Source organism: Rhamphochromis longiceps, linkage group LG15, assembly GCF_057381845.1.
Source record: "Rhamphochromis longiceps isolate RC_006_pf linkage group LG15, R_longiceps_female_GT1.1, whole genome shotgun sequence".
Taxonomy (NCBI): Eukaryota; Metazoa; Chordata; class Actinopteri; order Cichliformes; family Cichlidae; genus Rhamphochromis; species Rhamphochromis longiceps.
This window is the reverse complement of record NC_140571.1, coordinates 17,727,650-17,748,445: the sequence shown is the minus strand read 5'-3', so window position 1 is coordinate 17,748,445 and position 20,796 is coordinate 17,727,650. Positions and strand designations below refer to the sequence as shown.

The following is a 20,796-nucleotide window of genomic DNA, read 5'->3' as shown; positions in this document are numbered from 1 at the left end:
CACCAAGAGAGGTGTTGCCTTAGGAGTACCTTTGCATGATGTGTAGTCCTTAAAAAGTTTAAGGAATATGGATAAGTGGAAGATGAACTTATCAGGAGTAAACAAAACACAAATCTACAGCAGATGAACAGGATCTGCATGTATCTGTCCTTTTAAAAAAATCAACAAAGAGCTGACAAGAGACCTGATATATGGCTCTGACCTGTCAGTTAATCCACATACTGTTCACCGACACTTGGAGCAACGATTCTGGATTTTACAGTATTGTTTTAATATGTATTAGAAGAGGTCAGAAAAGAAGTACAGTAGTGAGTGTCTACAACCATTTGTAGAACATGATGGAGTCTCTAACATAGTTTGGGGTTACTTTTCATCCAGTGGGGTGTTCTTGTCAAATTTGATCAAATTAAGAACGAAGAAAGCACCATCAGATTTTGCTCGACCATCCAGTGCCATCTGGAAAACACTTTACTAGCAACTGCTTCATTTTTCAACATGACAACCATCCCAAACACATTGCCAGCGGAGGAAAAGCATGCATTAACTGCTAATGCAAAATGAGCACTATCAGTCATGGACTGGCTTCCCCAGAGCTCAGACCTCAACATAATTGAAGCAGTGTGGGATCTTCATGGAGAACAGAACAAAAGGCAGCCAACATCGAAAGAGAAGCTTTGAATGTCCTTCAACCGTCTTCTAGAAGAATTTCTGAAGACTACTTGAAGAAAAGGCATGAAAGCTTGCCTAAGAGAGTTTAGGATAAGTTGAAGTATAAAGGTGACTTTCAAGCTTATTAGAATTGGACAAATTCTGTTTTGGTTTTATATCATTTATCTCCAAGTATGTTTGCACCCATTTTCTCATTTTTATATAAAAAAAAAAAAAAGAGAAAGAAGACCTGGCTCGAGACTTTTGCACAGTAGCATTTAATCATAACTTCAAACAGAAAATCAATGAATGAATTCCTTACTAATTGATTAATATACTTATTATTTAGCACTAAATTCACCCCTGTATTCTAATGAGACACTTTAACATGAGCTGAATTCCTCTTATGGCTAGTCTTAGTGTTTCATTTGACCTAACATTAGTTCATTTTTCACTCACCAGTACTTGACCTGTTTGAAGACATCAAGGTCTCTGACAGACAAGCTGTCATTTGATGTCGGACTGCAAGAAGATTCAATAGGTATGGTATGACTATTAGGCACTTCAGAGATTTTACTGCTTTCAGGTGAATTCAGCCTTTGGGAGTGATCATTTCAGGTTGATTTAACTTTGAGATTGAATTATTGGGAGAAATACTCAAACTCCACGTGTGTGTGTGTGTGTGCACAGTACAGCTATATTTGACATTTGAACTAAAGCATAAGGTCATTTATCATATGGAAACAGTTCCACTGCTTCTACAGGATCTAACCAAAGACAGGAGGGATTTTAAAGGGCATGTATGTGTCTGCACTGCTCACTAGATTTTCCCAAGCTTTATATTCCACTTGTTGCCACTTATTTGAATATTATTTTTATGTGTATTTATGTCAATAGGAGAGTCCTGCTGGTGGACCATTCACCCTGCATCCAAGCAGAGATCTGAGGGAGAGAAAGTCCGCATTGGAGACGACCTGATTCTTGTCAGTGTGTCGACGGAGAGATATCTAGTAAGTCACATCTAAAAGAGCTTCACAAGAGCAGAAGGCATTAGAAGCGCACCTGTGACTGAGATTAATGTATGCATGATAAACCAAATGACCCCTCTGCCACAAATGATGACCATTTGAGGGGAAATAAACAGTTTTTCCAGTCATATAGGATTCATTACCAAGAAGCATTATTACAACAAAGAAATAATCCACCAAATGTAAATTTCCTTAGTTTTGTCCTAGTGTCACAAGCAAACAAGCTGTGTAGTTTTATCTCCAAGACTCTGTTTCATTGTTTTGGATAAGAGATGATTTTTTTTTTTTTTAAATTGAATTCTGACATTGCAATCCAGTTAAACTTTATCCACCTGTAAAACTGTAGGAGTAGCTTGACTGAACCTTATCAATAATTTAGGCAAAACTACCTCTTCTTGTGATGATATGGAAGTTATTTAGCATCACAGGAAGCCATAAATACAATGCATTAATATACAAGCACATGGCGTATATTTTATTTGCAGCTTGCTAAATCAAAGCAACATTTACCAGCTTGCAGAAAAGAAAACAACATAATTTACTCTTCTGGTAACTTTCATTATAAAAACACTGTAGTTCACCAAAGTACTTAAGGACATCATTTATCCACCCACTAAAAATGAGGATGCAGCTTTTAAACATGATGACAGATTAATTGTAGCAGTTTTCATTAAATCAGATGCTCTTCCTTCATCTTTACTCCAGATTTCTCTCGTGAATGTGTACTGTTCTTCAAACAGTCAGATTACATCAGAGTCACTCTTGTGTTCCCGATACTCTGTGTATAATCTCTCGCTTTCTTTTGTGTGGTTTGCTTGTCAAATCTCACCTAGTTCAGATATTTTCTGCTGTTGTTTTGGAAGCTTTCTTATTTTACTGCCAGGTATTTATTTATTTTTTATTATTCTTTTTTTTTTTTTTATATCTGAGGTGATTTGTCTTCCTCTAAACTCGAAAGACCAAATGCGCCGTATGCAAAGAAGAGTGGTTCTGTTTTGAAGATTATTTGCCCCACATAGCTGGAGTTATCTGCTTTGGTTCACCGTCTGCCTGAAAAGGTACTTTGGAAAGTTTCGTAGCACTCGGATAACCCTGATATCGGTCTCACTCCCACCAACTTTGGAGTGACAAGGCAATTCAGGAGGGAAACTCAAAAAACCTTCGTTTGCTATCTGAACTAGAAATCCGATTACTTGTGAATCCCCTCCCATGCCCCCTCCACCCCCATGCAGGTCCTTTTTAATAATGTTTTTTATGAAACGCATCCGCCTGACTGATGAGCTTTGAGTTAATGCTGTCTCCACTATGCAGAGCTATACACCTGACCTCAATTAACTTACATGGAAAAGAGAGGAGAGGGGGATTTGAGGAGAAACAGAGGAAGAGGCAGCGCGAGAAATGGCAAAAGTGAGGGACATTGACGTGCCTGGCATGGGAAAGTGACTTGCACTCTCTTCTAGTGGCCATACCAGTCCTTCGGGGAGGAAAATATGCAATTAAAGCAAATCTGCCAAAGATACTGTAAAGCCTGTACCTGCAGTAGCTTGTCGGAAATTCAGGTATTGAAGAATGGGACACCTCAGAAATGCAAAAGCAATCACTGCATTATTACTGTCATTCATTACATCACAGTGAATGTATTGCTGTCATTTAGGACAGGGGCATTTATGTCTTTTTATCAAGTCAGGGTGATTTTGTTGGATAAATGTGAGGATGATAAAAATTGTTTTTGAGAGAGACAGTGCATAGATGTTTTGACTTGGCATGTCTACTGTTACAGATTAAGACATTTTTAAATGACATGCTAGGACAAATACAGGCAAATGAAAGAAAACTCAATTGGTGCTCATATTATCGTATGATAGTATGATGTTTTCAGGGGAATTTCGTAAAGACTTGTTTTCATGTTGTAGAATATATTTTGGAACAATTAAAGGACTTCCTAATGGTGTTCTAGGGTGTGAGCATTGGCAGCTGCTAAACCCTTTTGCCTGTATTGTATGTGTTAGAAATTCTTGCATCAATGCTTACTTGGGTGTAGCTTAAAGCTAAACTCATATCGACTCTTCACTTTCATCTGAATGCAACCTACCAGGAGTAGGTGTTTTTCAAATGTATTTATTTTTTCTTTCTTTCTTAATTTTTAATCTCAAAGGAATTATTGCATTATCTGGGCATGTTACATGGAGCAGTGCCTTTGGCCTGCAGTGATAAAAGAGATTAAAACATGTCGTCCTTCTCATGAGAAGGACGACATGTTTTAATCTCTTTTCAACTCCAGGCGCTTGGACATCTTCCTCGTCTGTGCACTGTTGATAAATTGTGTTGTATGTCCCTGTTTTCCTGCTGCTAACACAGCTGGTTAACTCAAGGTCAACTGTTCCCCACGTAACTGTGCTTCTCTTTTCCAGCATCTCTCTATTTCCAATGGCAACTTTCACGTGGATGCCTCCTTCATGCAGACCCTGTGGAATGTCCAGCCTACCTGCTCATCAAGTAACATGGCAGTAGGTAAGCTTAAAAACCCCAACAACCATGTTAACATATCTTTGTGGGGACCAAAAATTGGAAGTTTACTATACTTGTGGGGACCAACAGGCCCTTATGGGGACAAAATCCCCGTCTCCACAAGTTTGAAGACATTTCTGAGACTCAAAATGTGATTTTTTTTTTTTAGTGTCAGGGTTACAATTAGGTTAGGGTTAGGTTTAGACATTCATTTTTGATGCTTAATGTTAGGGTAAGCAGCTAAGGAAAGCATTATGTCAATTAGATGTCCCCACAAGGATGTGAAAACACAACTGTGTGTGTGTGTGTGTGTGTGTGTGTGTGTGTGTGTGTGTGTGTGTGTGTGTGTGTGTCTAAATAAAAAAATCTGTTTAATTTAAACTCACAATTTTAAGTTAATGTTTCAAAGAAAGTTCACCTTTTTATAATTTAAAAATTTATTATTTCCTGTCATCATTTTAATGTACTGATGGTGTTTGAAAAACAAAGCAGCCATATATTAGAATAAATGATTTCTTTTTCATGAATAAATGGAACTTTTTTTTTTGCCTTTTAGGTTTTTTAATTGGTGGACATGTGATGCGTCTCTGTCATGGGCATGATGAGAGCCTGACCATCCCTGGAGCAGACAAGAGTGAAGAGGAGCAGAGGTTAGTAATTTAATTAATTAAATTAATAAAATCTTTCAAACTAACCATTGGGGAAAATAGTTTTGAGGATGATTAATAATAAACTAAAAAAATGTTGTCACTTTTAAGCTTCACTTTAAAACTGAAAAAAAGTTTTTGGTTTTTTGTCTTAAACTGTGAGGAAATACTGCAAACGTTTACACTTACCACATATGTTAAAGTTATAGGAGGAGTTCAAAATTTACTTTTCAATCCACTTTTTTGTGTTTGTTCTTTTGACGAAAATTCACCTGAGGCCTCTTTTTCTTTTTTTCTTTTTTTCTTTTTCAATCCAAACTCTTTCTGTTGTAATCCTGTGTGAAGGGTTACAAGGCTGTTATTTATTGAGAAGCACTGAAATAGCCTTCAACCCAACAGTTTTTTTTTTTCTCCCTCCTGAGTCACTATCATAAAATATAAGAATCTCTTGTTTTCTGACCTGCACAGTAAGGTTTAAGCAGGAATAATCATATATATGGAGACACTGTGATATTTTTCTTGAGAACATCAAAATGTCTCCAAAAACAAATTAATCTGGAGCCAGATTTCCCTCGGGATCCAGTTCACAGAGGGTGTTTTTAGCTTTAACAGAAGCATACCATGTTAGACTGTTCATGTTGTTTCTGTCACTTAAATTACTTAACTGAGGCCCACATTTATTTCTTCTGCTTTTAGGATAGTTAACTATGAGGCTGGCAAGGGAGCATCAAGGGCCCGTTCACTGTGGAGAGTGGAGCCACTGAGGATCAGGTAACATCTGACTCAAAAACACAAATAAAATAAATAATATATGTTTATCTCAGAAATTACACAAAGGGATTGTTTTATTTGAGTGGGATATAAAAGAACATGAAAAAATTACATATTATCTAAACTGGATGAGGTGAGAAGTGGTCGGCCTAAAAAAATTACCTACAGTAAATAAACAGTATCTGAAAGTTATGTCCTTAAGTAACTGGACACAAACAGGGGACACAGGACTTAAAATCAATACAGCCGTTCAGTTAATCCTTCTACTGTTCACTAACGGTTCTTCACAAATGGTCTCAGTGGAAAGGCAGCTGTCACAAAGCCATTCTTAATGATGGAAATGGGGAGAAATTACTTTGCCAAATTACACAATAATTAGAATAACAATCAGTAACAGAATGTCTTAAGGGGTGATTATTCCAAATTTTTAATTTTTAGTTCAATTTGTCATCAGTTATGGTCAGGAGAGAGGCACAAAGTGTGTCTCTACAGCCATGTGTAGCCATAGCGGAGGTTTGGTCATGGTTTAGAGTTTGCATTTCAGCCAGTTGTTTTGGGGATCTTGTCAAAATTAATGGAATTATGAATGCAGAAATGTACAGTACCATCTGGAAAGCATTGGATTGGCAGCTTTTCAGCATGACTGTAATGCCAAACACACTGTCAATGTAGGAAAAGCATACCTGGATTAAAGACGCACAAACACACATGGATTGGCCTCCCCTGAGCCTAGATCTTAACATTTTTGAAGCAGTGTGGGATCATCTTGAGCGGGGGGGGGAGGACATCAGTGTAGTGCAAACTCTGTTTCTCCATTATATACTATATTCCTATTGAGGTTTCCTTAGGTTTCAATAAATGACTACAAATATTTCCCTTTATTTAACAAAATACAAAGAAATTGTGGGAGGCTATAGGTTCCCAGGTTATATATAAACTTCATCTATCTCTTCTCCGAGCTGTCAGTACCAATTAACTGGCAGAGTTTCCAGAATTCGAGGCTCTGTTTACCACCCGCTTTGAACTACCTCTCTTCTATCACGTCCCCCTTTCTCTCACATTTTCCTTTAACTGGCCACCCACGCAATTTTTCACCAGTTACATCGGCTGCCAGCTCTCACTGGGAATTCCTGTCAGACTCAGTACACTTTCAAAGTGCCACAGGTGCGACTATTAAGGCTCATGTCTCTACTTTTGACTTAAGGGAGAATTGTGAACAATGTTTCCCAAATTGCATCATCTGTAGAGAGAAACTGGAGCTGCTCTGAAGTTGGTATGTGAAATCATTTTAGTTGGTAGTGCAATTCAAGGTTGTTTTTTACATGCATTTGAACATTCTTTTAAATAGGAAGAAGGGAAATATGGTAAATCCTACATTACTGGTGCGATATTCATTTCCTAGAATGAAGTCAGCTTTGTATTTTCAGAATAGTTTGGGCAATTTACGCAAATAACTCAGTTGTCTAGAGCACTTAGATCTAAATATTGTGCCTGCAGAGTCTGTGTTAATATAACGTGTTTTGTTTTGTTTTTTCTGTAAAGAAAACCTGGCAAAAATAATTTAAAAACTTCTTTTCAAATATTAAATTATGTCGACAGTCTCAATTTAGAGTACCTGTTACCTGTTATTGCAACAAAAGAATCAAATCAACCCCCCGTTGGTTCCATGGTGGGGAAAAAATAGAAAATGCTGAGAAAGTTTTTTTTTCTTCTAGCGATTACTCAATGGAGGTGGATGTGAGAATGAACACATGTGGGTGGGTGAATTCACTACTAGCCTGGAGGCTATATTCAGCAAGCTTCACCTAATGCAAACAGTCCATCTCCTGACGTGTGCTGCATGTGAGAAAAAGCATTTTCCAAGCCTGACTCTCCTTATGCTGTGAAAACAATCACAGATGACCAAGTCTAGAAATTTCAGGGCAATGTTGCACTCAAAGCTTGTGACACCAGTTCTCTGTGTTTAGCTGGAGTGGTAGCCACATCCGGTGGGGCCAGCCCTTCCGACTACGCCATCTCTCTACTGGCCATTATCTTGCTCTGACTGAAGACCGTGGACTGGTTCTGCAGGACAGAGTGAAGTCTGACACCACGGCCACTGCTTTCTGCTTTAGGGCCTCCAAGGTCAGTGCTCTGTTTGCCTGTATAAACATACTTTTTCACAACACTGTAAATTATTTTCTCCCTTCCTGATTTAGTATTTTTTGTGTGTCTTTCTCACACTTAAATGTGGGAAAAAAGCTATCAAAATATATCTGGCTCTGTACGAAATAGTAATTGCACCCTTTGTTAAATCTCAAATTAAATGTGATTAACTACTTTTTTTGGTTTTGTTTTGTAGAAAGCAAAGTTTAATTTCCCTATCAGACCTGTTGATTCAAGAAATCACTTAAACAGACTCACAAAGCGAAGTAGAGTTAAAGATCTGAAAATGCAACACATCCTGTCACAATCTAAAGAAACTAAGAAACAAAGTCACTGACATCTATCAGTCTAGAAGGGGTTTCAAAGCCATTTCTAAGGCTTTGGGACTCCAGCGAACCATGGCTAGAGAGGCATTATCCACAAATGGATAAAACTTAGAACAACCTTGCCAGGAGTGGCCCGCCTACCAAAATTAATCCAAGAGCTCATTAACGACTCATCCAGGAGGTTATACAAGAGCCCAAAATAACATCTAATGAACTGCAGGCCTCACTTGCCTCTATTAAGGTGATTCTTATGATTCAGAAATAAGAAAGCGACTGTACAAAAACATCTTGATGTGCAAAAAGTTTAGGGAACAATTTTTTTATTTTATTTTTTTATTTAACATAGGGCCACGTAGGTTTGAATAACTACCTTAAGTAATAAAATCATAATTTAAAAACTCTCGTTTGTATTTACTCTGGTTATCTTTGTCTAATATTTAAATTTCCTTGATGATCGGAAACTTTAAAGTATCACAGATATGCAAAATCAGGAAGGGGGCAAATACTTTTTCACAACACTGTATACTATCTGTTTTAAAGCTAACTCTTATGTGCGCTTTGAGCAAGGCAGTTACAAGATCTGGAAGCCGTTCTGGGGGGTTGATGTAAATAAATGTTGTTAGTTAACTAACCTCATTAAAAGAGGACTCAAAATATCTCACCCTGACTACTTCATCAACATCTCCCAAAGCGAGTCTGTAAGCCCTTAATGAGCTCATGCCATTCCACTATAAAATAACCTTTTCATAGCTGCTGAGTTGACAACACTGTAAACGTTGGAGCAGGCAGTCATGTTGTCCATGTGCAATTGCAGCTGGTTTGCATATACTGTAGCTGTTTTCAATTAGGGAGAAAAAATAAATTCACCCTCACCGCTGCAATATTAAAAATAATTATGATGCACTGATAGTGTTTTTCTTTTAGATACATACTTTGTAATCTCTTATTTGCCTTTAGTCATTTCTTTCCTGCAGTTGCACATCCATTTTTCTCCCACTCTCACTCTGTTGAACTCTGAGGGTTTGTGCGGCTCTCATTTGATAGCATGTAGTCCAAAAATAATGACTTGACGCTGGATATTACCACGAGAGAGGAGCACACGGTTTACTTGAAACAGTAATGGAAAGTCTTTTATTTATTCCCATGAATTTGGTACACACTGTTGTGTAAGTTGTGCAGTAGAAGGTAGCACAGGAGTGTGATAAAACTACAGGTTGTGTATTTTTTCTTTCTGTTGAGCTGTGATTTTTTTTTTTTTTTTTTTTTTTTAACCACACCCAATAGGAGAAAAGACTAAATTTAGATGTATTTTTGTGCTGAACCTCCCTTACCTGAAGAGATCCAGCCTTTTTTTTGGGGGGGGGGGGGGGGGATTTACTGTTTTTATATGTGAACAATCCAAAATTATTATCCTTTGTTAAAATCGCTACAACCACATAAAGTGCACACTGAGTCACCTTCACAGAGCTCCATTTGTTCCCATGGATATCCCTTTATCCCCAGTGGATGCAGTGTAAAAATCTCTCTGACTCACATCACTTCAAAGTCTTTTTCTATCGTACTCCTGGCAATGCAGCAAAACATTGCTCTTACTTAGAACTCATGTTTCTTTAGAAGAATATAGATTGTTTAATAACCCTCTTATTCTCCATCCCTTATCCACACCCCCTGCGCCTGCTATTTCCTGTATCTGGAAAGGTCAAAGCTTCGCCATGTTGAACATTGGCTTTAATATGTTTCTCGCTACTTGCTGTCGACTGCAATCAGTGGCATCGCTCCATCTCTGCTGTGCCAGAAATGTAGCAGAGCTAATGAGGCTGGCAGCAACCTCCTGGCAGGCCAATGAATGCATTCTCCGCAATCGGCATCTCTGATTACCATCTAATCACAATACATCTTCATTTGTCACATTTCCAGGCTTATATATATGCGTGCGTGTGTGTGTGTGTGTGTGTGTGTGTGTGTGTGTGTGTGTGTGTGTGTGTGTGTGTGTGTGTGTGTGTGTGTGTGTGTGTGTGTGTGTGTGTGTGTGTGTGTGTGTGTGTGTGTGTGTGTGTGTGTGTGAGTGATTTTATTTCTGTCTGAGTCTCTTTGCTAATCTGTGTATGTTCCTGCTACAGGAAAAGGGAGATACTGGCCCAAAGAGGGACATTGATGGCATGGGCGTGCCAGAGATCAAGTACGGAGACTCTGTGTGCTTCATCATGCATGTGGCAACAGGACTGTGGCTGTCCTACCAGGCGCCAGATGCCAAATCATCTCGTCTTGGTCCCCTAAAAAGAAGGGTAAATGCATTTTTTTTTTCTTTCTTTTAAAACTTGGATTTGGACTTGAATAAAATCAGCCTTCTGGGATTTTCTTACCTAGATGATTGAGTATGCATCAATAGACTTTGCAGTAACTTTTACTAATGTAGCTGGGATGTAGATGGGACCATTCAATGAACAGTTTAATTTTGCCTGTTTGATGAAAATAAATTGACCAGGGCTCTGTCCCTGCAGGACTGTCACAGCAAAACAATACATAAAATACACGTTGTTTATGTTTATTTAGATGAATCAAATTAGAAGCTGAATAGATCTTCTTCACACTTATTCAGACCCTTCATAGGGTATAATTACAGTGTATATTTAAGATACAGGTAATTATGGTCCCATTCCATTAAGTGCAACACCAGCAGCTATGCCCACCTGAATTGAACATGACCATAACAAATATTAATTATTACATCTCTCTTCATGCTGAATGTCAAAATAACTGCTATGAAAATAGCCAGGTAATCTGTTTTTTATTGGTCAAGGACAAACTTTTAATAAGTTTGCACCAAATTCTCTTCAACCTCCATATGCACAGCGCACTGTACTGTCGTTAGTCACTTGATTATATTTTACATGACCAATAAACAAAAGAAGTACTGCTGACCGGCCCCAGGTTTCCTGTGTGTTTATGCTAAAATGACTTTATTGGAAAAAATACTCCATCTCAGCATATTGTACACTAAAGTAATCAAGGTAGTATAATGAAGTTCTTGAGCAGAGCACTTCTGCTACTGACCCCTTCATCTGCTCCAACTAATAATATATAAGCCAGTCGATACTTTACTCCAATGGTGCAAATTAAGCAGAAAAGAAGGGGACTGGACTTCACAAAGTACAACAACTTCTTTTTTTAAGCTCCTCAGACTACCATGATGTGGATGACTGAGAACCTACACAGAGAAATTAGGAAGTAACTCACAGACAGTAAAACTCTGGGGTTGTTGCAGTTGTCCACTTTGCATGGTTGGATAAGCACCTATTTTGGGGTTGTTGTTTTTCTTTCTTTTTTATGGTTAGCATGAGTAAACAACTGCTCCAGGAATAATTACGAATAATTTATTGCACAGCACATACTGTAGTGATACAAATATGCAACATATATAGCTGCCATCTGTTTACAACATGACCATAAATGCCTGCCATTCCTCGAAGCCAATGAGTGCATACGCAAATAACACACAGTCAGAGCAGTGGGCTATATGGCTGGCCTTCCAAACACCCAACCAACTCAGGTCAAATGTTTTTCTTTTGGAACTGAAAACAATGTTTGCGGATGACACAACCCAGAAGAGCTAACTGATCAGGCTAGGAATCCGCAGTCTATTTACACCTATAGGCCAGTGGACTCTTTCAATGATGAGCAGGTACACATCCTGGACAGAGAGGAACGCTGGTTTGAGCGGTGAGTCAAGGAGGCCATCGAGGAGGACACATCTTTCACCATCTTACAGTGTTGTGATTGGAGCCATTCCCCAACTCTCTGTGACTGGTCATGACAATATGCATATTTATGATCATGAAACTGACCCCACAGCCCATTGTTAGTCAATGGTGCTAGTGTCAATCATTATGCAAATGTACTGTTTATAAGGTTGGGGAAACCTGCAGTCAGCTGAGACTGAAAAAGTCATATGAATGAGTGACAAAATAGAAAACACGACATCCAGATGAACAGAATCATCTTTTTTGGGATTTCCTTACCTGGATGATTGAGCATGCATTAAAAATGTTAGCCTTGGATACATCAGATGTGGTCACCCACACTCCACTCCCATCTTTTCTGCAGACACACAGAGAGTGCACATGAGGCTGAAACCCATTTAAACGTGATAATTGGCCACGTGGAGGGTGACAGTTAGTTTTGGGTGAGACAGAAGGATTAGGGTGGCATATAAACACTGCTCATCGCCGGGCGTTTGTCCAGGGACATCAAATACCACGTCGTGCTGGCGCCAGGCAGACCTTGCAGCCTTGGCCGCATGCCAAACCACCAGACGTGTTGGAGGTGACGGGTGGTGGGTTTACACTTAAATCCTCCCCCCACCCCCCCTGTCTTTTTTAATTAGGCTGCTTGATTACAGTAAGTCAGATTTCACTGAGCATCGGTGTTGTAAACTCACTAGCCATAGAAGACTGGCACATCACAAAAAGTGATTACATATATGCTTTTCGTTCTTACACCTGTTTATTTTAGGTTTTATTTTAGAATATTTGAGATATTACACAGATTAGTTTTCAAAAGTCTGACAGGACAGAAGTTTCCAGCAGGTTACTGGCATCTTGTTGCATCCTAGTTTAAAAAATTAATATTCACATCTGTGTTTGTCCTGCTAGGCCTGCCTACATTCTGAGGGCCACATGGATGACGGGCTCATCCTCCAGCGCTGTCAACATGAGGAGTCTCGGGCTGCACGCATCATCCGTAACACCACGTTCCTCTTTACCAACTTCATCAAGTAATTCTAGGAGGGTCCTCTTTGCTTCTAGCAAAAACTCCACACTAAATTTTTGTAAAATGTTACACATTGATCCACCCTCTCTGTCTTTTCTGCCTTTTTTTCCTCCCAGAGCTTTGGACAGCATTGCAGCAGGAGAGTCTACAGCAGTGGCCGGTTACGTTGAAGAGGTGCTACAGACACTGAATGATTTGATTGAGTACTTTAAGCAGCCCGATTCTGAGCTGGAGCATGAAGAGAAGCAGTGTCTTCTCCGTTCACTCATCAAACGTCAGGACCTCTTCAAAGAGGAGGTGAGAGTGGGTGGTGTGATTAATTTCTATGCAAAAAGAAAACCTCTCATACACTGATGTTTCTCATTTAGATGATGCTATGCAGGAAGTGTTTTTTTTTTTTTTTTTTTTTTTTTTTTGTGTGTGTGTGGGGGGAAAAAGTGGTTAAAACCTTAGGTTCTTAAATGAATGTATGTTTCGACTTTGGTTACATAAATTTAATGTATTTTAATGAGTCCCTATTAATCTTTCATCATCTGTATTTGTTTAACTCCTTGCTATTCAGTTATTATCAATTCTTGTAAAAGAATACACAATAATTATGTGTATATCTTTTATTTTTCTCAGGGTATGCTGAGTCTTCTGTCCAAATGCATTGATCGAATGAACCTGTACGACAGTGCAGCCCACTTCGGGGAGGTGGCTGGGGAGGAAGCTGGCGCAGCGTGGAAGGACATTCTCAACCTGCTTTATGAACTCTTAGGTAAACAGTTGAGTGATGGATCACATGAAATATCCACATCGTTTGTTTTTTTCTTCTTTTTTTTTTAAAAACACTGTCAGCTGTTGGTTCAGGGTAGACGTGTAGTATTTATCTTCCTTCAGTGTCTTCATTGACTGAATTTGCCTTCTCTTCTATGTTTCTCATCTCACTAACCCCCCACCCCTTATTTCCTGTATTCCATATTGTAGCTTTTAGATCATCCTTAATGCCTCATTTCTTTCCTTCCTTTCCTTCGCTTCCCACCTTCTTTATTTTATCTTTTTTCTACTCCCTTCTGTCTTCACTTCCTCACTTTTTTTGTTGTTCACATTCTCACTCCATATCTGGAGTTAGCAGCTGGTCGCATCATTTAATTGACACTTAATGTCATTCTTTTCCTTCCTTCCTTCCTTCCTTCCTTCCTTCGTTCAACATTTGCAGTTCAAAGCTGGTCACAGCACTTACATGACATTTAGATGTAAACGCAGTCTGCAGTCTTACTGTCTGCCTTCGCTTTCATCTAGGTCACGAGTGTTTTGAAAGCAGTGTAGATATAATCATAGAGCATCGAGCTGAATATTTGAAGGCAAAATGGCATCGTTAACAAAATGCCAGCCATCGCAGGTGTTGGCATTATCTGATTCTCTCGGGGCCTCACACTGAGCCATGAATGCTAAAGCTCTGACCCTGAAAAGTTTTATTTCAGACCGCTTTCTCTTGGGTACTTTGTTTTCCTGTCATTGGAGTTTTCCCATCAACCGCTTCCACTTGGCTCACCTTGACTGCCTTTGTAATCATCACCACCTCCCCTACATGTACTTCCTCACATTACACACAAACACACGTGCTCAAAACCCACAAATACACTCCTCTGAGTACACTCTAGCCATCCCCACAGAGAGGTCACCCTCAAGGATGCAGAAGGCAGGATGGCGTAGCAGATTTTGCATGATGAATTGTGTCGGGGCCTTGTTTGTTCTGACCTTCTCTCTCTTATTGGTCTGTTATCTGTCCAAGTAGGCAGTGTGCTTGTTAAATGATGAGATTATGGACATCAATATCACCCCAAGCAGGAATTTTCCATGAGCCTCACTGTATTATACTATTGATGATCTTTACAAACTCGTATGAAGAGAGGGATTTCATTTGCAAAAATTAAGTCTACATGTCATCAGCTGTAATCTGATGAAAATGTCAATTTAATTAGCTTATTTGAGGCTAAATTAGCATGCATTTCTGCTACCCAGATATCCTGGCTGGAAGCCCTAAAAAGTCACGATCCCCAGAAGTTAAGTCAGGCTGTGTATTAAAGATAAACATAAAAACATCCCACCACTATTTACAATGGCCACCTGTTGTAGAGATTTTTACTAGTGTGGAGACATTACTCAACTTAAGCAGGTAAAGTTTGCCCAGTTTTCCTAGAGTTATAGATGTGCAACCTCCTCTACTGTGTGTCTACACCAAGCTACATTCCAAAATGCAGATGTAAGTCTAACATCTGAAATAACGATGTTCTAATTGGCTGGTTTGCATTATTCTAGACTTTAGTGGGTATTTATAATACACAAGATGCAAGATGTACAGTAATTATGCACATTTCTTGATTCACTCCTCTTTTTTATATTTTGCTAGGAAATGGGTATAGCAGCTTATTGAAACATGTCTAAAAATATGTGGAAATACATTATTTAGGGGAAAAACAGAGTTTGTGCAATTCTAATGAGCTTGAAATGCAATATTTGGTGTGACCGCTTTTATTCTTTAACACAGCCTTCTACTCTTGAAGCAGTCTTCGTGATTAGCTCTCCAGATGTCTTGAAGGAGGCACACATTCTAATGTCCTGTGTGCAAAAACTGAATAATATTAAAATGGATAAACACATTAATAAAATAAATATGGCTGCTTTGTCACATTTATTTTCTGACTGAACAATCTACTTTTTTCCTTGTTTGTTATTTATTTCTTTAATGAGATAAAATTGTTCTTGGACTCAGTGGGACAAATCGTTTCACTTTAAATTGATGTCTTCATTAAAGCCTTAGCAATATTACAGTATATCTTAATACACTGTATGATTATGTAACCATGGTTTAAAGCCTGTAGTCTGTGCAGCCCCAGGTTCTCCTGCCTGTCTTTGACCTTTGAATTTTACATTCACATCAGTCACAGTGAATATCCTTGCCCTTGACTCAAACTGTGGATCTAGCCATGTGTTCATTTTGAACTATAGCTTGGCTGAGAGCGCAGAATTAAAGGAGATTAGACACCCATCAGTATTCCTTCGGCACAGAGTGCTGTTAAAGTGTTTCACAGACATTATCCGTCTGCTGTCCCAGAATCTAAATGGTGAGAAATGAGACAGTATATTGATAAAGAGGCTTCTTAATGTCACCCACCGGTGTAGAGGATGGTACAAGAGAATACACCTCAACTTTTTATGGGGGATAGAGGTCTTGGTTTAATAGTGCCTTTACAATTTTTCTCATGTATTTTCTATTCAGATTTAATGAGTTTTCATATGCACATATGTCATATCAGGAAAACCTGACGCTTATTCATTAGTCAAAGTCAAATTGTTTGCAGTATCCACTCACCTGATATTCTGCTGCTGGAATGCACTTTTATAATATTAATATTTTATTTTTGAAATCTTTGTTGTTTGTTAAGCTGCACTGATTCGTGGAAACCGGAACAACTGTACCCAGTTTTCCCGAAAATTGGACTGGTTGGTCAGCAAACTGGAAAGACTGGAGTCTTCATCAGGTATGATGAGAAACTTTCAGTGGAAAAATTGAGGAGAGGAAAAAAAACTAAAACGATTAAAGATTTTTGATAGGCGCAAAGGACAAAAATGTGCTATTACCGGTGCCAAACCGGTACTTTTGAAACGGTGCCGGTGCTCAAACGGTGCTCGAACCGGTGCTTAAAGAATGAAGAACACAAACTTTGTCCAAAAACCTCTCATGTTTAGCTGGTTTTTTTGTAAAAAGATAACAATGTTGGTCTTCTCTGCAGCTATAGGGCATATATGGTATCACTCTTGGCTGGAAGCAGTGCTTAAACAATGGAAAAACACAAACTTTGTCCTAAAACCTCTCAGCTGTTTTCCACTTTTTCTTTGGGCATTTTAGCCTTTTTGGCCAGGGTGAAGGGAGTATCTGCCATCAAACAAGAAGACAGCCGCATGTAACTACGACGGTGTTTGCTAGTTCACCTTACATGCATTAATGTAATAACGTGGTTAGCCTGCTGAACGTAAATTACACACGAACAACATTAAGCTACTCACGCAGAGAAGAACGGCTGCTGCTGCATCATCATCCGTCATCATTTCTGCTACACTGGCAGGGCTAGGGGCCAGGACTCTCCTCTTCGGGTTCATGTTGCTAACTCCTGGTCCGATAACAGGCACCACACCCGCAGTAGATGTGCAGGGTGTGAGGTCTTGCAGCAAGCTATCAAATACGGCGCATTTCTAGGCTTTTAAAAAAACGCTATGCGTCGCCAGGTGTTTCATCAGATTCGAGGTGTTACCTCCTTTGCACAGTATCACCTTAAAGCACTTGTTGCTGCTGGGTTTGCATCTTTTGCTGTGAAGTACAGCCAGACTTTTGACCGCTTCGCCTTGGGCGTTTTTAATCTGTAGCTCTGCTCTAAAAGAACGTACGTACCTGGACCCGCCTACTATCCTCGGAAAGGTAAAATGATTGGCTAGAATCCAAAGTGTATGACATCTCAGAGAAAAAAAAGCACCGAAATAAAGCACTGAAATGTGCACTGCTTTTCGGTCTGGTTACTACAGTTTGTGTCAGATACTGGTACCCATCCCTAGCTAATCAATGTTGGGATGTGGTCTAAATGTTTCTTTTGTTAAATGACAAACATTTTGTGTAACTCTATAGGTATTCTGGAAGTCCTCCACTGTATCTTGGTAGAAAGCCCAGAAGCTCTGAACATTATCCAGAAAGGTCACATTAAATCCATCGTCTCTCTGCTCTACAAGCATGGACGCAACCACAAGGTAAGCAGAAATATTAGACTAGAAAAGGTACAAGAAAGGAGCTTTTTGTGCCAATGCCAGTCTAGTGCCATATCTTCTAATTTTAGAGAAAACAACCTGGCTTCACACCAAACATTTCACAGGTTCTTCCTTTGTCCATGCTCCTCGTGAAGTATAGACAATTCACCTTGGCAGTTTTCACAATGCTCTTGCTGGTAGACAGACAGACTGCTTTGGTTTTATGCCTTGGCAGAGGATTTCTTGAAGTCAGAGTTGAGTTAGGATTGCCAATGCATACATAGAATCATCAATCACCACTAAAAATGCAGAAGTGTGGTTTGATTTCCCCTATATAAGGTTTTTACATGATAAGTTTATATTTCTACAGCTACTGCTTCTTTAATGGGTCAATCCGGAAGTGCCAACACAATCATTGTCTCTGGTTTTTCTCAGAGCAATCAACAAATGCTGTTCGAATTTGCATCATGAAAACACTTGGCTAAGAAAAATACTCCACTGTGTCAGTGCAAAAACACAACTGGCTCAGTCGTTGTCACATTTTGGCTGTTGGTTGGTCCTTTGCGGGCAGAGGTGGGAGACATCTTTCCTCGTTGTGGTCTAGTCCAAATTGGGATCAACTTTGGTGCCAGTTGCTCTGTTTTTTTTTTAAACACAAACACTAAACACTAAAGACATTTAATTGGATTATAAAGCCTGAACAACTGTTAAAAAAAATTAAGCTGTCAAACTGGGTTTTAAAAACTGTACTAAAATCTTTATCATGGTTTCATTTGTTCCAGCCGAGTGATGTGTATACAGTGTTTAAATGTCAGTTTCCTAATATTTACACTGTCACTTGTTAGAAGACATCAAAGAGCTTTCTTGTAAACAGCAGTTGCTGATCATGAATGGCAGGTGGAGGACGATAGTTCTGCTTGAAGGCCCTCTTGCGCACTGTGAATGTGCTCCAAGCGTCACAGCTTGAAGAGAATCTGTCTGAATAACTAATCATTTCCTCTCGGAGCATGTGAAACGCTGACACATTGTGGATGTGTGACATATTTTCACACAAAAAGGAAAAAGTGTCTGACACAAGTGTCTTTTTCTCTGTCAGATCCTGGATGTCCTTTGTTCCCTCTGTGTATGCAATGGAGTGGCAGTGAGAACCAATCAGAATCTGATCTGTGACAACCTCCTTCCCAATAGGGACCTGCTGCTTCAGACTCGATTGGTCAATGATGTTCAGAGGTAGAGAATTAAAGTATTGCACCGCTGCTGGATCCAGTAGCCCCAGTATACACAGCTGATTAAAGAGTGGAAATTTGGAGTGACGATTTCAATCCAGTGTTGACTTTCCCTGTTTTCATTTCCAGTATGAGACCAAATATCTTCCTGGGCATAGCTGAAGGTTCAGCTCAGTATAAGAAGTGGTATTATGAGCTGGTCATTGACCAAGTGGACCACTTTGTAACCAATGAGCCGACCCACCTGAGGGTAGGCTGGGCCAACACTAAAGGATATGCTCCATACCCTGGTGGAGGAGAAGGGTGGGGAGGCAATGGTGTTGGAGATGACCTGTACTCTTACAGCTTTGATGGACTGCATCTCTGGTCAGGTGAGCATCTTAATTTAATATTTCACTGCTGGTAGATCTCATATGTGGTTGAAATTCAAAACCCATGTATGTAAGAAAATATAGAGATAATGTATATTTAGTCTAGATGCATACAATCTTAAGGTTCAATGCTGTTTTTATCCTACGTTTAATCTACCTGACAACAAACAGTTTATGCACTGATCTGGATGATTCATAGTGAGTCAAGGTATCACATCAGTTTGAGAATGAAAATAGGCAGTATGCACAAAAAAGGTTTTTATCTCACGTAGTGTGTCATAATGGACAAAAACCAACAGTGCATCTTGGATAACTGATGACCTCCTGACAGAAAAGCTATCATACTGAAGCTGAAGAGAGGCTGAATCTGTGCAGTGGTTAACTATAAATACAAAACAAGAATGATGTTGTTGTGTAGGTCTGTGGAACTGTGAAATTGAGTAACCAGATAGCCATTATCACTGATTGGGTTTCCATTGTCTGGTTCTATTCTTTTCCTGGAAACTGCTAGGCAGTGTCTTCTTTCAGACATCACACATGCCATAAAAGAGATATCACATGACTGACTCTTGTGTCCTCAGTTCAAAACAAGGTGTGTTGAATACAGAGTTTATAACTTGTAAACTCTATATTTACCCAACATATTTTCCCCCAACCCCTTTCCCCTAAACATCAAACTAAGAGGAAATGATACAGTAATTACAAGGTAATGTTTTTACAGCTTGCCTCCAACAATGAAAGTATTACATGAAAACATAAAAAAAAAAAACCACTTAAATTAACATTTTAATGAGTCTACATTTAAGCAGTTTTTTTGGTAGGCACTACACCAGGGTGGGCAACTCCAGGCTTCGAGGGCCAGTGTCCTGCTAGTTTTAGATATGACTCTGGGTCAACACACCTGAATCAGATGATTAGTTCATTACCGGCACTCGAGGTCTGGAGTTGCCTACCCCTGCACTACTCCCTGTCACTAGAGTCACTAATGAAACTAACAGCACTAGAATTCAATGAAGTAATGCTACAGACTCAGTGAAGTCAACCACATTGAGAAACTTCAGAGATCTTTGTCTGAATCATGTTATTTTGTTTATTTCATTTTTCTTTTAAGATCTTGTGGTTCGGACTGAGATGATTAGCGGTCTGGTTCTGGCCCATTGGCCTTATTCTGTCCATGTGTCGTGTAATTACTAGGAACCATGCGCAGTCAAAGACAGTCTTACTGCAAAAAGGCAAATTTGATGGCCCTGGAAAGCTGGAAAAAGCACAGTCTAGCTTTTAACTTGCTCTGTTATCTCGTCTTTATATAATATAAACTTTTAAATTTGTTCCATGCTACTCTGCACTACTGCAGTTAGGTAACTCCAAGTTTGTGGAATTAAAAAAGGGTTATTGAAGGACTTTGCCCTGACAGAACCTTTTGTGAATAATGCAGGAGCCTGCTGTTCCCTCTTTACTTTGCTTTTTCATCTTTGGGACACTGATATAAAATTCCACTTTCCAACCTTTACCTGTTAGACTTCTCTTTTACATCTTCTGAAAAGCCTTGCAACGTCTCGAATGATTTTGATATG

General features: G+C 39.2%; 1 protein-coding gene across 4 annotated transcripts in view; it reads left to right on the top strand.

The window, feature by feature from the left end:
• The window catches only part of ryr3 (ryanodine receptor 3), a 112,013-nt gene that overhangs the window by 28,398 nt on the left and 62,819 nt on the right, over positions 1-20,796 (top strand). For all 4 annotated transcript variants that reach the window (XM_085383107.1, XM_085383106.1, XM_085383105.1 and 1 more), the window contains 14 exons: positions 1,111-1,189; positions 1,546-1,658; positions 4,088-4,187; positions 4,741-4,834; positions 5,528-5,602; positions 7,570-7,726; positions 10,194-10,358; positions 12,726-12,847; positions 12,960-13,140; positions 13,468-13,603; positions 16,275-16,370; positions 17,510-17,628; positions 18,722-18,855; positions 18,981-19,222. In XM_085383107.1, the coding sequence (XP_085239233.1) occupies positions 1,111-1,189; positions 1,546-1,658; positions 4,088-4,187; positions 4,741-4,834; positions 5,528-5,602; positions 7,570-7,726; positions 10,194-10,358; positions 12,726-12,847; positions 12,960-13,140; positions 13,468-13,603; positions 16,275-16,370; positions 17,510-17,628; positions 18,722-18,855; positions 18,981-19,222 (1,813 nt within the window). The remainder of the gene's footprint in view (positions 1-1,110; positions 1,190-1,545; positions 1,659-4,087; positions 4,188-4,740; positions 4,835-5,527; positions 5,603-7,569; positions 7,727-10,193; positions 10,359-12,725; positions 12,848-12,959; positions 13,141-13,467; positions 13,604-16,274; positions 16,371-17,509; positions 17,629-18,721; positions 18,856-18,980; positions 19,223-20,796) is intronic.